The 14,792-nt window shown below is 31.9% G+C and overlaps 1 protein-coding gene across 4 annotated transcripts; it reads left to right on the plus strand.

The window, feature by feature from the left end:
- Positions 1-243: 243 nt before the first annotated feature.
- On the plus strand, positions 244-14,470 carry LOC116129303 (2-methoxy-6-polyprenyl-1,4-benzoquinol methylase, mitochondrial). 4 transcript variants are annotated; one of them, XM_031415053.1, is made up of 10 exons: positions 244-374; positions 554-608; positions 1,647-1,766; positions 2,605-2,731; positions 2,829-2,890; positions 11,341-11,499; positions 11,603-11,747; positions 12,138-12,209; positions 12,963-13,071; positions 14,291-14,470. In XM_031415053.1, the coding sequence occupies exons 3-10, from the start codon at positions 1,673-1,675 to the stop codon at positions 14,390-14,392; spliced, it is 870 nt and encodes a 289-aa protein (XP_031270913.1). In that variant the 5' UTR covers positions 244-374; positions 554-608; positions 1,647-1,672; the 3' UTR covers positions 14,393-14,470. The 4 variants fall into 4 exon arrangements, with proteins under 4 accessions (XP_031270913.1, XP_031270912.1, XP_031270914.1 ...); XM_031415052.1 differs by lacking the exon at positions 554-608; XM_031415054.1 differs by lacking the exons at positions 244-374; positions 554-608 and adding an exon at positions 799-817.
- The last annotated feature ends 322 nt before the right edge of the window (positions 14,471-14,792 follow it).

Raw genomic sequence — 14,792 nt, forward strand, 5'->3', positions numbered from 1 at the left:
TGTTTGAATCCTATTTTGAGAAAGAGAAGCGGAGAGAAATATGTTTTGCCTTTCAAATTTTAAATCAACTTCTCTTTATTATACTCTAACCCACAAATATTTAAATCTTTTCACTCTAATCCTTGTAATGTTGCTGCTTTAATTACACTTAAAGTGTGCCACGTCATATTTTTTAACCCAAAAAAAAATCATAAACCTTTTCTAAGGTTATATTCTTAATTCGAAACTTGGGAAGGCGCATCAGTTAAATTTCCTCAACCGCCAAACACCACCACTCCACCTCCGATCCACTCCTCGCCATCGATCTCGCCAGCAGTCCACATAGACGCGCCGGCGACTAGCTTAGGGAGCGCTAGAAGTTTACTGCTCGCTAGGTACCCGTCATCTCTGTTTTATTGGTGCAATTTCATAATCCAAACACATTATCAATTTATTACTACTTGGTTAGATTAAAAGCAATTAACAAAAATCACAAAATTTTGCTGAAGTGACTACAAATAATTTCAATAATTTTAGTTATATGCACATTTAATAATAACCTCTGCAATGCTAGACACAGTCCCTACATTTTATGGAAGAAGCTTAAACTCTCTGTATTTTCAGTTATCGTAAGTACATAATATTCATCTCTTTTTTGTTTCTTCTGTTTTCTTGGTAAACAAACAGAAGTTAGGCTGACATTGTTTATATGTTTAGTTTTTCTTTTTCCTGCAAATTAATGACTTAAGCTTTTTTTTTTTTTTTTTTAAATTTATATATGTTTTATTTGATCAGATTCTGTGTTGGTATGTAGTTGAACGGGATTGGACATTATCTGGTAACGTGGGTTCACGTTAAATTGTATTTTGAATTGAGCTGACGTATTTGATCTTCAATTCTTAAATTGTTCGATGAAACGTGTGGGAGAATTATGAAAGTTGAACTTGATTTTGCATGATGCTATGAAGAATTTTCGAAACACCCAGAGATATGAAAGTAAAGAAAAAATTAATTAACCCCTCTATCACACTTTCAATTCTTCACTTTTATCTTGAGCACTAGTTTCAATTGTGATTGTAGTTTAATGATTCTATATTGGTATTTATTAGCGCAACAAATTGCACGATCAAATTAAGAGAGCTATATAATTGTAATTCACAATTCCCTTGGTTATACTATTTCTAAGCATATGATCTTTGTTCTCTTATTCTCTCTTTGGCATATATTCCTGTTTTCCTCTTTTTTGTGAAAGAAGAAAAAAACAAATTGTTAGAATAGCTCAAAAATGTTTTATTTCTCTCTCTAGGTGAAGCCAACTGCATATTTGGTGCTGTAGAATTGTTGGGTATGTACTACCTTAGCATTTCTATATTTGAGTGCTTACTGGTCTATGTTTCTTAGGATAGGTATATTACCATTTTACTCTGATTGGAAAAATGTTGGTTGAGTTGTAGATACAACATATTTTCTGGTATTATCAAATTTTGACTTTCTGTTTTTAGTTTTGAGATTTATTGTTTGCTCCTTGATGTTAATTGATGCAAAGTTTTATTTAACTTTATCTTTCTTCGCATTAATTAGTGAGAACTTACTTAGAAATCAAGAAACAATATCTGATCATAAAAGTATGGGAACTGAAATTGACCCATGTACATTTAATTTGACAGTTACTCATAGAGTTGTTATCGAAACCATGGCACTGCGATTGGTGACTAGGAAGTTAGGGAGTAAGCTCTTACCAATGTGCTCTTCTGCTTCTCTACTGCATTCACATGCGACTAGCTTTGGTAACTTCTCTCTCTGACACAGACATGGACATGTATGATTATGCTGTATCTAGAAGTCAACTATCTTCTACTAGTATTTTGTGCATTCAGATACTTAGGTTGGTGCAGAAAATATCTTAATTACACTTTGGATGGATTCTTTGTGAATAACAAAAAGCCAATCAATGCGGTATTTAATCTAAATAAAATTGAATACATATTATAAACATCAATCATGTGAAAAATAGAGAGTGGAAGAAATGCTCAATACAATTTTCCTATTTCAAAGAAAGTCAAAACAAGATAATTAAAATTTGAACCACTGGATCTTTCAAAATCTTACTTTTGAAGGTGATGCTTGAAGAGTGATACCTGTTGCACTTTGACAGCAGCTATATTTTGCTTTGTATTCTGACATTGAAAGAATATGTCTGCAGAATATGCTAGATAAATGTGAGATATTCACTTTTCCCTTGAAGTAAAAGGATATTCTGTGCTTTTTTGGCAAATTTTCCAACAGATAGCTAAAAGAATGTTAAAAGATTTTGTGAGGAGGATGTCAAATTTTTGGGTGGAGGGTTTTTTTTTTCCTTTTTTTTAACTATAAAGTTTTTTATTAAATTAGTAAATGGCACAGATAGAGTTTGAATTCTGGCATGCCTTTTTTGTGCTTCTTTCGTAAAGGATTTTTTTTGATAACATGAAATCCATGGCTTTTCATATGAGTTACTCAAGTTCTAACTTGGGACTACTGTCAGACTTGACAGCTTTAGTGGCTGGAAACTTGTACGATATGTATATATCAATTTTCAGTTACAGGTTTATATTGAATTATTGCTCACTTCAGTTAAATTTTCAGGATATAAAGAAGTACGGGAAGAAGATAAAAGTCAATTGGTTGGTGATGTCTTCAGCAGTGTTGCTTCTAACTATGATCTCATGAATGATTTGATGAGTGGTGGATTGCATAGATTATGGAAGGATAGGTTAGATTCTCAGTGTTATTTATTAGCAATTTTGTCAAATGTGCAAACTACTTTACTTTACCTTCACATTGTTAGATATCCTCTTTGCACTTTTCAGATTGGTTTCCAAACTGAATCCATTCCCAGGAATGAAGCATCTTGATGTGGCTGGTGGAACAGGTCAGTTTAACTTATGTTATAACTATTTGCAGCTTATGTACAGGTATCAGGCTCACTAGAACTGAGAGCATGAGACGTGTGGATGATTAATTCTTTAACTTCAGTTTTTTTTTTTTTTTTTTTTTTCTTTTCATTTGAAGGATTTCAGTTTCGAAGTTCACCTTAATTTTTTTCTTAAAAGAAAAAAAAAAAAAAAAAAAAATTGCTTCATTTCCAAAAGGTGATGAGAATTTCATATATCTCAGCCTTTTACGCCCAAACCATTACATATGAAAACCAAGGTAAAAACAAATAAATTTTTGATACAAGATAATTCTCTGACAATTTAAATGGAGTTTGTCCTGGGGTTACATTAAAATAACTTTAACCTGTTGAATGACTATTTATATTGTCGTAGTGTCGTCAATGTATTATTATTAAATGAAACTTAAAGTTTGCATAAATTTTCTCTACCTAACTGAAACAATAATGAAATTAAGAAGCATCAAGGACCACTTACTCTTTCCTAATTTAAGTGACTTTATATTGACATCTTAAATTTAAAGTACTTATCTTGCAGGGGATGTTTCTTTCAGAATCCTAGAAACCATAACAGCATCAAACGTAGGGGACACAAGATGTTCTTGAAGACGATTTACAGGAAGAAACTCGATATATGTTTGCGACATCAACCCAAACATGTTAAATGTTGGTAAAAAGCGGGCTTAGAGAGAGTAAAAAGAGTATTCCTGATACGAGTTTCTTTCTGAGGCAGTTAATACAAAACGTATTTGAATATTTAGAACTCACTATTTAATCATGACACTTGTAGGTCTTGGAGAGGACAAATCCCTTGTGTGGGTAGAAGGGGATGCAGAAGCCTTGAGCTTTGACAACATACAATGGATGGCTCCACTATTGCATTTGGATTAGAATGTACACTATAGAGAAGGTTCTTGCTGAAGCTTACAGGTACATTGTTTACCTTAACAGCTTTAAAAAAATTAATTGATAGGACACCTGTACTGTTATGTGATATTGTTTATGACTGTTGTAATGAAGTAATATTCATCATGAGCTGTCTTATAATCAATTATTTGTCAGATCTGAAGTATGTTAATTATAAATGATGAATAAAAGATGTCTAGCATGGCATTCTATTATTTTTAGTTAAAAGATCAAGAAGACTGAAAACTGGCTGAGTTTCCATGGATATTAATGTTTTAGCACATTTCTTGTGACTTCTCACCTGTTTGTGCTTGAAGCATGACTGGAATGGATAGAGAACTATATATTATTCTTTTTGTTTGTTGATCTAATATATATTTCATGCTTTAATGATTTGTTCATTAGGGTACTAAAACGCGAGGAAGATTTCTTTGCCTTGAACTGAGCCACGTGGAAATTCCTGTATTTAAGAATTGTGAGTATCTTTTACACTTTATGCGAGAGAAAAAGTCATACTTAATGTCGAGAAACCATTGATCTCAAAAATGTAAGCTGATAAGTCAGCCCCAGTGTAATTTTTAAGTTGTGATAGAGCCCTCACATGCAAAGCTGAAGTTGATCTGCATTCAAACATATACACAATTGCAAACACAAAGACTTTTTTTTTTTTTTTTTTTAAATGAGAGCTTGAACACAAGATCTGTTTGTCAATTCAGCTTTGCTATCATTTTGGAGAATCATTAATATCAAAACATATCTGACAGATAGAACTTACAACATTTTCTTTCAGTTCTAACACTTGATAGACCTCGTACTCAGCATGTTTATTTTGGGTAATTCCACATATTTCACAGATTCATAATGAAAGACACATATTAGTTTCTCTTGATAGTAGTATATAAGTTTACAAAGTTCAAAGTTTCCTGGATTAGCTGCATGGTCTTCTATATAACTTCATCTCACTGCCATCGGGTGACAACCTTTGAAGTTCCTTCTTTAAAGACTTAAATACCCTATATCCTAATATTTAGAATTCACTACATACATATGATTAAGAACTAGTTATTCAATGTGAAGAAGAAATGCCCATTGTTACCAGTTCTATCTGATAGGTTTTGGAAGGCAATTTTTTTACAAGTACTTTTTCTCTTTCTCATGTACTTCATAACTGTAATTTATCTTGCTTTATTTTTTTCCTTTTTGGCCCTTGATGCAGCTACGACTATTATTCATTTCAAGTTTTCCACCATAGGGGAGCTGGTAACAGGTGATCGGGGTTCTTATCAGTATTTAGTTGAGAGCATCCGCCGTTTTCCCACCAGGTAATTGTCAGTTTATTAAATTTTAGTACTTACTGCAATTAGTTTTGCATCCTGATGCCAAGCAGTTGGGTGTGAGGTTGAACCCTGGATGCTGGGTTCATAGTTGTATGTTTCCTTCCCCAATGCTTTTTGAGTGTTCTCCTAGTGGTAATCTCCTGGAGGATATCATGACAACACAAAAATCAATGACATGTTTAGTTCTAGTGCCCACCAAGGGAAAAAGCCATAATTTTTTCCCAGAAATAACTAAATGTCAAATGCCGAACATCTAGAAAGACAAAGAGCAAGTGTTAAAGTTGAATATATTGCCTCTGAGGGAGCAAATTGATTATTGCTTATATACCTTCCACTGTGTGTTTCTTCTGTTATTCTTTTTTGGTTCTGCTATTCTCATCAGTACACGTAGATTGTAGAGTCGGACTCATATCAAGTGTGACTCTGGACCTTCGAAAGATAAAAACTAGTTGTAAATTAAATATGTGCAATACATGAGCATAGATCTTTGAATTTTTGGGATCTCATATTAGGAAGTTGGGAACAGATAAAGGATGGAAAAGAGTTTTTAATCTAAATGGGTTAAGCTTATTAAAATGCTGTTTGTGCTTACAAATTTGCAACTTATGTTCTCCTTTTCAAGTATCCGTGTGAAGTTGCGTATAGATTGAAAAGTTAATGAGGGAATTTTTTGGGGAAGGCTTTGGAGAAGGGAAGGAAGAACATTTAGGGAAGTGGGAGATTGTTACAAGATTGGTTGTAAAGAGTTTGGCAATTGGTAATTTCTATGAGTGAAATGGGGCTTTACGATGAAATTGGTTAAGGAGATTTTATGGTTTCTCGGACAAAGATTGATATTGTATTCTTCATTTTGTATCCAAATAGCCTGCCTTCATTTTAACTCTCTTTTGCTGGACATGGTAACCTTTTTTTTTTTTTTTTTTTTTTTTTTTTTTTTTTTTTTAATAACAAATCTAAATAAGTAATACAAGAAAGTGGCATATATTGGTAAAGCAAATAAGAAGCTGCTTGAAATGAGTTTTACTCAATATGATTTATGTTTAAGATTCTTTAGGCAATTATAAATAGTGTATAAGGGAATATGATTGAATAAAATTTGATTATGGATCGTCTTTCATTTCTGTTTACCTCCTTTTCCCTATGTCTCGATTCTCAATTCTAAGCTCAAATTTGTAATTGAGAATGCAGGAGAATTCGCTTCATGATTGTGGAAGCAGGGTTTCAGAAGGTTGAGTATGAAAATCTTGTTGGAGGAGTTGTCTCCATCCATTCGGATTAAAGATTTAGAGGTCCACATCTGAATCAGAAATCCCCTCTTGCTCAATTTTGTTCAATCAATTTCATTCTTGTTTAATCCTTAGGAAGAAGAAAAAAGTGTTTAACTTCTGAAACCATGATGATATGTTCCATCTTCATACTGTTGGTTTTTTTATACGTTTCACTTTCCACAGTTTGAATAAGTGGACTGGATTTGAAGTGGAAAATTCAGTATAAATTTATTTTATTTTACTTGTTCAATGATTTCATTCTTTACTTTGTGGAGTCTTGGAGATATTATGGTAGGTAAGGATGTTAGTTATAATATCATCCTGATGATATTTTTGGTAATCTAGGATCACCGATTTCTTAAAACTATATTATTATTGCAATTTGTAGAATGAGATTCAACATTACAGACTATATGTATTAACGAGTTTTGTAAATGTAGAAGTTTAATTTCCTAATTATATTTAAAAAAAAAAAATTGTCAATTAATAATTACACTATAACTTATGGAACCTAAATACTCTTCATTATCACTCGTACAAACGTTTTACATATGATTCAATTAACACAATGCATTAAGTAATTTATAGCTAAACCGCGGAAGTTTTAGAAGAAAATTAAATTCACTCTTTAAGGTTTTAGAAATAAAAGAAATCTCTAAACGGTTAAATTTAGATGTTATAAAAAGGGTTTAAACAATTACCTCCCCTGTGGTTTCAGAAATTAAGAGTTGGTCCTTTGGTTATGTGAATTATCCAACCACCTCCTCTGATGTTAGTTTTGTCGTTAAATCTAATAGCTGATCGACTTTGACTTATTCAATAACCCAATTACCCCTAAAAATGAGTTTCTACAAAATTAAGAATTTAAAATTTGACTTGACATAAAATATTCAATAAAATTACCTTGAAGATAAATTCTTTTTAAAACAATTGAAAAACCCAAATAAATATATAAATTTTAAGAATTTTTTTGAACTTGGCAAGGTTTTTATTAATTTTTTTGGTATATTTAAGAAAATTTTTAAAAAAATTTAGGTTTATTTTTTTATTTTTAAGGGTAATATTGTTATTTAGTGGTCAAAATCGATCAAAAGTTATATTTAACTCCAAAAAATAATGGCAAGGAGGTGGTTGGATAATTTGCATAACCGAGGAATGAACTTTGTCAATTTAAAAAAATAATAATACTACACAGTCTACACTTACAAAAAAATCTTACAAAGATTTTCATATACAGTAATGTGATAAAAAATGAATGAAAGTATGAAACAAAAAGTTAAACTCATTATATTCACTCTTCCATTCATTTTTTGTCACATCACTTTGTGTGAAGATCTTTATAAGGTTTCTTTGTAAATATAGTATTATTATTCAAAAAACCACAGGGGAGGTGATTTGTTTACACCCGTTAAAAAAAATAATAAGAAAATAATTTATTAATACAATAATTATTAACTCATTATAGCATAAACTTTAATGACTCACTAACATTTGACCAATAATAGGGAGATTTTTATTATTTCAAAAACCTTAGGGAATTTTGTATTATGTCATATCTTAGAGGGTCTATCTTTTAGCTTCTTTTATTTAGTTTTTAATATATATTTTGGGGAAACCCGGCTTCGTTTGGAAGGCTTTTTTTTCACTATCGTATTTACTATCCTATTAAATCCAATGAAATAATTAAATTTTTAATTAAACTAAAAATCCAATCTTATTCTATTCAATTCAAAACATTTAACAATTACTTTTTTTTTTAATTTATAAATTAATAAAAATACCCTCACCCACCCAAGCCACTGTCACCCGCCAACAACCACCATTGCCACCGTAATGACGCATGATCAGTTGGATCTAGTTGACTGTGAGTCGATCTGTCCATTTCTAGTCGGATCCACCATGGATCTAGTCATCAATGGTAGTCATATCTTGACTGTAATCTGGTCGAAAAAGGCTAGATTGGTACACGACCAATTGGATCCAACCAATCATACGTCATTCCAACGGCTTCCAACCACCTTCCGACGCTGGTGGCCAATTGTTGACAATAGTTAGATGGGTGTGGGTGTTTTTATTAATTTATAAACTATTATTATGGGGGTGTTTAGTTAAATTAACAAATATAGAGAGTTAAAAAATCTAAATATTTTCAAAAAATATTTTTCAAAATACTTTCTCATAATCTTATCCTATTTCATATAAGAATGCTATTTTAAAAAAGCTACCAAACGCAGCCTCTTGCCCCCAAAATTATTTCGGGTGTGGCTTTTATTCCCATCCTCGCATAGAATTTTGCCACAATTAAGTTTAAGTAGACTCCTCTTTCTCTCTTATTATTTTTAGTTTAATTTTATTTATTATATGTATTAGGGTATCAAATACTACTCAAATATCAGGGGTGTATTTAATAATTTACCCTCAGACATGTTATAATAGGTTTACGCACAACCATGAGGTTTATAACACTATTCGCCATCTCCTTGCCTGCAGCTCAAACCCTTAAACCTCAACTTCTCTGCTTCGTACTTGGCGCGAACTAATAAAGCAGATTGAACCCACTTCGACTCCTCCTTCTCTTCTCAGGTTCGTTACTTTTTTTTTTTTTCCTTTATTTATAGTTAGTTGTTATTGTAGCCGTTTTGTTTGATCAGTTAAGAGTTACAATGTTGAAACTATTTCACTTTGAAGCAAACTTTTATGTTACATTTTGACTCACCCCAATTGCTGAATAGTTTGTGAAACGTAGGAATTTTTTGGCATACCAAAAAAAAAAAAGAAAAAAAAAATTATGGGTTTGGTGAAGGGTCTTTGAGTGTTGTAACTCACTCATTTGATTTTATATTAATCATTTGGGGCAGTGTGGTTCTGGTTCGATAACGTTAGCGGTTTTAATTGTGATATTTTTTCAGCCACCTGCTATATGTTAGTGAAGTGATTGTACGTTACAATTAATATTTGCTTGCTAATTTGATAGTTGAATGTTACTAAAATGACGATTTGGGTTGCTAAACCCTAATGGTGGGCATGGGTTGGATTGTTGCTTTCGCCAAAACCAGAGTGACGAGATGAGGGGTTGTGTTTAGGAGTAGACTATTTGTTTGATTATTGAACTATATAACCAAAAAAGTTTGTTTTGAAGATAATAGCTCTGGACCTTCGAAAATAAAAACTAGTTGTAAATTAAATATGTGCAATACATGAGCATAGATCTTTGAATTTTTGGGATCTCATATTAGGAAGTTGGGAACAGATAAAGGATGGAAAAGAGTTTTTAATCTAAATGGGTTAAGCTTATTAAAATGCTGTTTGTGCTTACAAATTTGCAACTTATGTTCTCCTTTTCAAGTACCGTGTGAAGTTGCGTATAGATTGAAAAGTTAATGAGGGAATTTTTTTGGGGAAGGCTTTGGAGAAGGGAAGGAAAACATTTAGGGAAGTGGGAGATTGTTACAAGATTGGTTGTAAAGAGTTTGGCAATTGGTAATTTCTATGAGTGAAATGGGGCTTTACGATGAAATTGGTTAAGGAGATTTTATGGTTTCTCGGACAAAGATTGATATTGTATTCTTCATTTTTATCCAAATAGCCTGCCTCATTTTAACTCTCTTTTGCTGGAATGGTAACCTTTTTTTTTTTTTAATAACAAATCTAAATAAGTAATACAAGAAAGTGGCATATATTGGTAAAGCAAATAAGAAGCTGCTTGAAATGAGTTTTACTCAATATGATTTATGTTTAAGATTCTTTAGGCAATATAAATAGTGTATAAGGGAATATGATTGAATAAAATTTGATTATGGATCGTCTTTCATTTCTGTTTACCTCCTTTTCCCTATGTCTCGATTCTCAATTCTAAGCTCAAATTTGTAATTGAGAATGCAGGAGAATTGCTTCATGATTGTGGAAGCAGGGTTTCAGAAGGTTGAGTATGAAAATCTTGTTGGAGGAGTTGTCTCCATCCATTCGGATTAAAGATTTAGAGGTCCACATCTGAATCAGAAATCCCCTCTTGCCAATTTTTTCAATCAATTTCATTCTTGTTTAATCCTTAGGAAGAAGAAGAAAAGTGTTTTAACTTCTGAAACCATGATGATATGTTCCATCTTATACTGTTGGTTTTTTTATACGTTTCACTTTCCACAGTTTGAATAAGTGGACTGGATTTGAAGTGGAAAATTCAGTATAAATTTATTTTATTTTACTTGTTCAATGATTTCATTCTTTACTTTGTGGAGTCTTGGAGATATTATGGTAGGTAGGATTAGTTATAATATCATCCTGATGATATTTTTGGTAATCTGGTCACCGATTTCTTAAAACTATATTATTATTGCAATTTGTAGAATGAGATTCAACATTACAGACTATATGTATTAACGAGTTTTTGTAAATGTAGAAGTTTAATTTCCTAATTATATTTAAAAAAAAAAATTGTCAATTAATAATTACACTATAATTAATAACCTAAATACTCTTCATTATCACTGTACAAACGTTTTACATATATTCAATTAACACAATGCATTAAGAATTTTAGCTAAACCCGGAAGTTTTAGAAAAAATTAAATTCACTCTTTAAGGTTTTTAAAAAAAGAAATCTCTAAACGTTAAAACCATTACATATGAAAAACCAAGGTAAAAACAAATAAATTTTTGATACAGGATAATTCTCTGACAATTTTAATGGAGTTTGTCCTGGGGTTACATTAAAATAACTTTAACCTGTTGGAATGACTATTTATATTGGTCGTAGTGTTGTCAATGTATTATTATTTAAATGAAACTTAAAGTTTGCATAAATTTTCTCTACCTATCTGAAACAATAATGAAATTAAGAAGCATCAAGTGACCACTTACTCTTTCTTAATTTAAGTGACTTTTATATTGACATCTTAAATTTAAAGTACTTATCTTGCAGGGGATGTTTCTTTCAGGATCCTAGAAACCATAAACAGCATCAAACGTAGGGAAACACAAGATGTTCTTGAAGACGATTTACAGGAAGAAACTCGGATATATGTTTGCGACATCAACCCAAACATGTTAAATGTTGGTAAAAAGCGGGCCTTAGAGAGAGGTAAAAAGAGTATTCCTGATACGAGTTTTCTTTCTGAGGCAGTTAATACAAGAACGTATTTGAATATTTGAGAAGCTCCACTATTTAATCATGACACTTGTAGGTCTTGGAGAGGACAAATCCCTTGTGTGGGTAGAAGGGGATGCAGAAGCCTTGAGCTTTGACAATCATACAATGGATGGCTACACTATTGCATTTGGGATTAGGAATGTTACACATATAGAGAAGGTTCTTGCTGAAGCTTACAGGTACATTGTTTACCTTAACAGCTTTAAAAAAATTAATTGATAGGACAGACTGTACTGTTATGTGATATTGTTTATGACTGTTGTAATGACAGTAATATTCATCATGAGCTGTCTTTATAATCAATTATTTTGTCAGATCTGAAGTATGTTAATTATAAATGATGAATAAAAGGATGTCTAGCATGGCAATTCTATTATTTTTAGTTAAAAGATCAAGAAGACTGAAAAACTGGCTGAGTTTTCCATGGATATTAATGTTATTATCAGAATTTCTTGTGACTTCTCACCTGTTGTGCTTGAAGCATGACTGGAATAAATAGAGAACTATATATTATTCTTTTTGTTTGTTGATCTAATATATATTTCATGCTTTAATGATTTGTTCATTAGGGTACTAAAACGCGGAGGAAGATTTCTTTGCCTTGAACTGAGCCACGTGGAAATTCCTGTATTTAAAGAATTGTGAGTATCTTTTACACTTTATGCGAGAGAAAAAGTCATACTTAATGTCGAGAAACCATTGATCTCAAAAATGTAAGCTGATAAGTCAGCCCCAGTGGTAATTTTTAAGTTGTAATAGAGCCCTCACATGCAAAGCTGAAGTTGATCTGCATTCAAACATATACACAATTGCAAACACAAAGACTTTTTTTTTTTTTTTTTTTTAAATGAGAGCTTGAACACAAGATCTGTTTGTCAATTCAGCTTTGCTATCATTTTGGAGAATCATTAATATCAAAACATATCTGACAGATAGAAGCTTAACAACAGTTTCTTTCAGTTCTAACACTTGATAGACCTCGTACTCAGCATGTTTATTTTTGGGTAATTCACATATTTCACAGATTCATAATGAAAGACACATATTAGTTTCTCTTGATAGTAGTATATAAGTTTACAAAGTTCAAAGTTTCCTGGATTAGCTGCATGGTCTTCTATATAACTTCATCTCACTGCCATCGGGTGACAACCTTTGAAGTTCCTTCTTTAAAGACTTAAATAACCTATATCATCTAATATTTAGAATTCACTACATAGCATATGATTAAGAACTAGTTATTCAATGTGAAGAAGAAATGCCCATTGTTACCAAGTTCTATCTGATAGGTTTTGGAAGGCAATTTTTTTACAAGTACTTTTTCTCTTTCTCATGTACTTCATAAACTGTAATTTATCTTTGCTTTATTTTTTTTCCTTTTTTGGCCCTTGATGCAGCTACGACTATTATTCATTTCAAGTTATTCCAGCCATAGGGGAGCTGGTAACAGGTGATCGGGGTTCTTATCAGTATTTAGTTGAGAGCATCCGCCGTTTTCCACCACAGGTAATTGTCAGTTTATTAAATTTTAGTACTTACTGCAATTTAGTTTTGCATCCTGATGCCAAGCAGTTGGGTGTGAGGTTGAACACATGGGATGCTTGGGTTCATAGTTGTATGTTTCCTTCCCCAATGCTTTTTGAAGTGTTCTCCTAGTGGTAATCTCCTGGAGGATTTAGCGACATGAACGACAAAAAAATCAATGACATGTTCAGTTCTAGTGCCCAACAAGGGAAAAAAGCCATAATTTTTTTCCCAGAAATAACTAAATGTCAAATGCCAAACATCTAGAAAGACCAAAGAGCAAGTGTTAAGAGTTGAATATATTGCATCCTGAGGGAGCAAATTGATTATTGCTTATATACCTTCCACTGTGTGTTTCTTCTGTCTATTCTTAATTTGGTTCTGCTATTCTCATCAGTAGCACGTAGATTGTAGAGTCGGACTCAATATCAAGTGTGATCTCTGGACCTTCGAAAGATAAGAAACTAGTTGTAAATTAAAATATGTGCAATACATAGAGCATAGATCTTTGAATTTTTGGGATCTCATATTAGGAAGTTGGGAACAGATAGAAGGATGGAAAAGAGTTTTTAATCTAAATGGGTTAAGCTTATTAAAATGCTGTTTGTGCTTACAAATTTGCAACTTATGTTCTCTCTTTTCAAGTATCTGTGTGAAGTTGCGTATAGGATTGAAAAGTTAATGAGGGAATTTTTTTGGGGAAGGCTTTGGAGAAGGGAAGGAAGAAACATTTAGGGAAGTGGGAGATTGTTACAAGATTGGTTGTAAAGAGTTTGGCAATTGGTAATTTCTATGAGTGAAATGGGGCTTTACGATGAAATTGGTTAAGGAGATTTTATGGTTTCTCGGACAAAGATTGATATTGTATTCTTCAATTTTGTATCCAAGATAGCCTGCCTTCATTTTAACTCTCTTTTGCTGGATATGGTAACCTGTTTTTTTTTTTTTAATAACAAATCTAAAATAAGTTAATAACAAGAAAGTGGCATGTATTGGTAATAGCAAATAAGAAGCTGCTTGAAATGTAGTTTTACTCAATATGATTTATGTTTAAGATTCTTTTAGGCAATTATAAATAGTGTATAAGGGAATATGATTGAATAAAATTTGATTATGGATCGTCTTTCATTTCTGTTTACCTCCTTTTCCCTATGTCTCGATTCTTCAATTCTAAGCTCAAATTTGTAATTGATGAATGCAGGAGAAATTTGCTTCGATGATTGTGGAAGCAGGGTTTCAGAAGGTTGAGTATGAAAATCTTGTTGGAGGAGTTGTCTCCATCCATTCAGGATTAAAGATTTAGAGGTCCACATCTGAATCAGAAATCCCCTCTTGCCCAATTTTATTCAATCAATTTCATTCTTGTTTAATCCATTAGGAAGAAGAAGAAGAAGAAAGTGTTTTAACTTCTGAAACCATGATGACTATGTTCCATCTTTATACATGTTGGTTTTTTTATACGTTTCACGTTCCACAGTTTGAATAAGTGGACTGGATTTGAAGTGGAAAAAACATGTATATAATTTCAGAATAAATTTATTTTATTTTACTTGTTCAATGATTTCATTCTTTACTTGTTGGAGTCTTGGAGATGAATTATGGTAGGTAAAGGATGTTAGTTAATAATATCATCCTGAGTGATATTTTTGGTAATCTTAGGGATCACGATTTCTTAAAACTATATTATTATTGCAATTTGTAGA

This window comes from Pistacia vera, unplaced genomic scaffold, assembly GCF_008641045.1.
Source record: "Pistacia vera cultivar Batoury unplaced genomic scaffold, PisVer_v2 Contig210, whole genome shotgun sequence".
Lineage (NCBI taxonomy): Eukaryota > Viridiplantae > Streptophyta > Magnoliopsida > Sapindales > Anacardiaceae > Pistacia > Pistacia vera.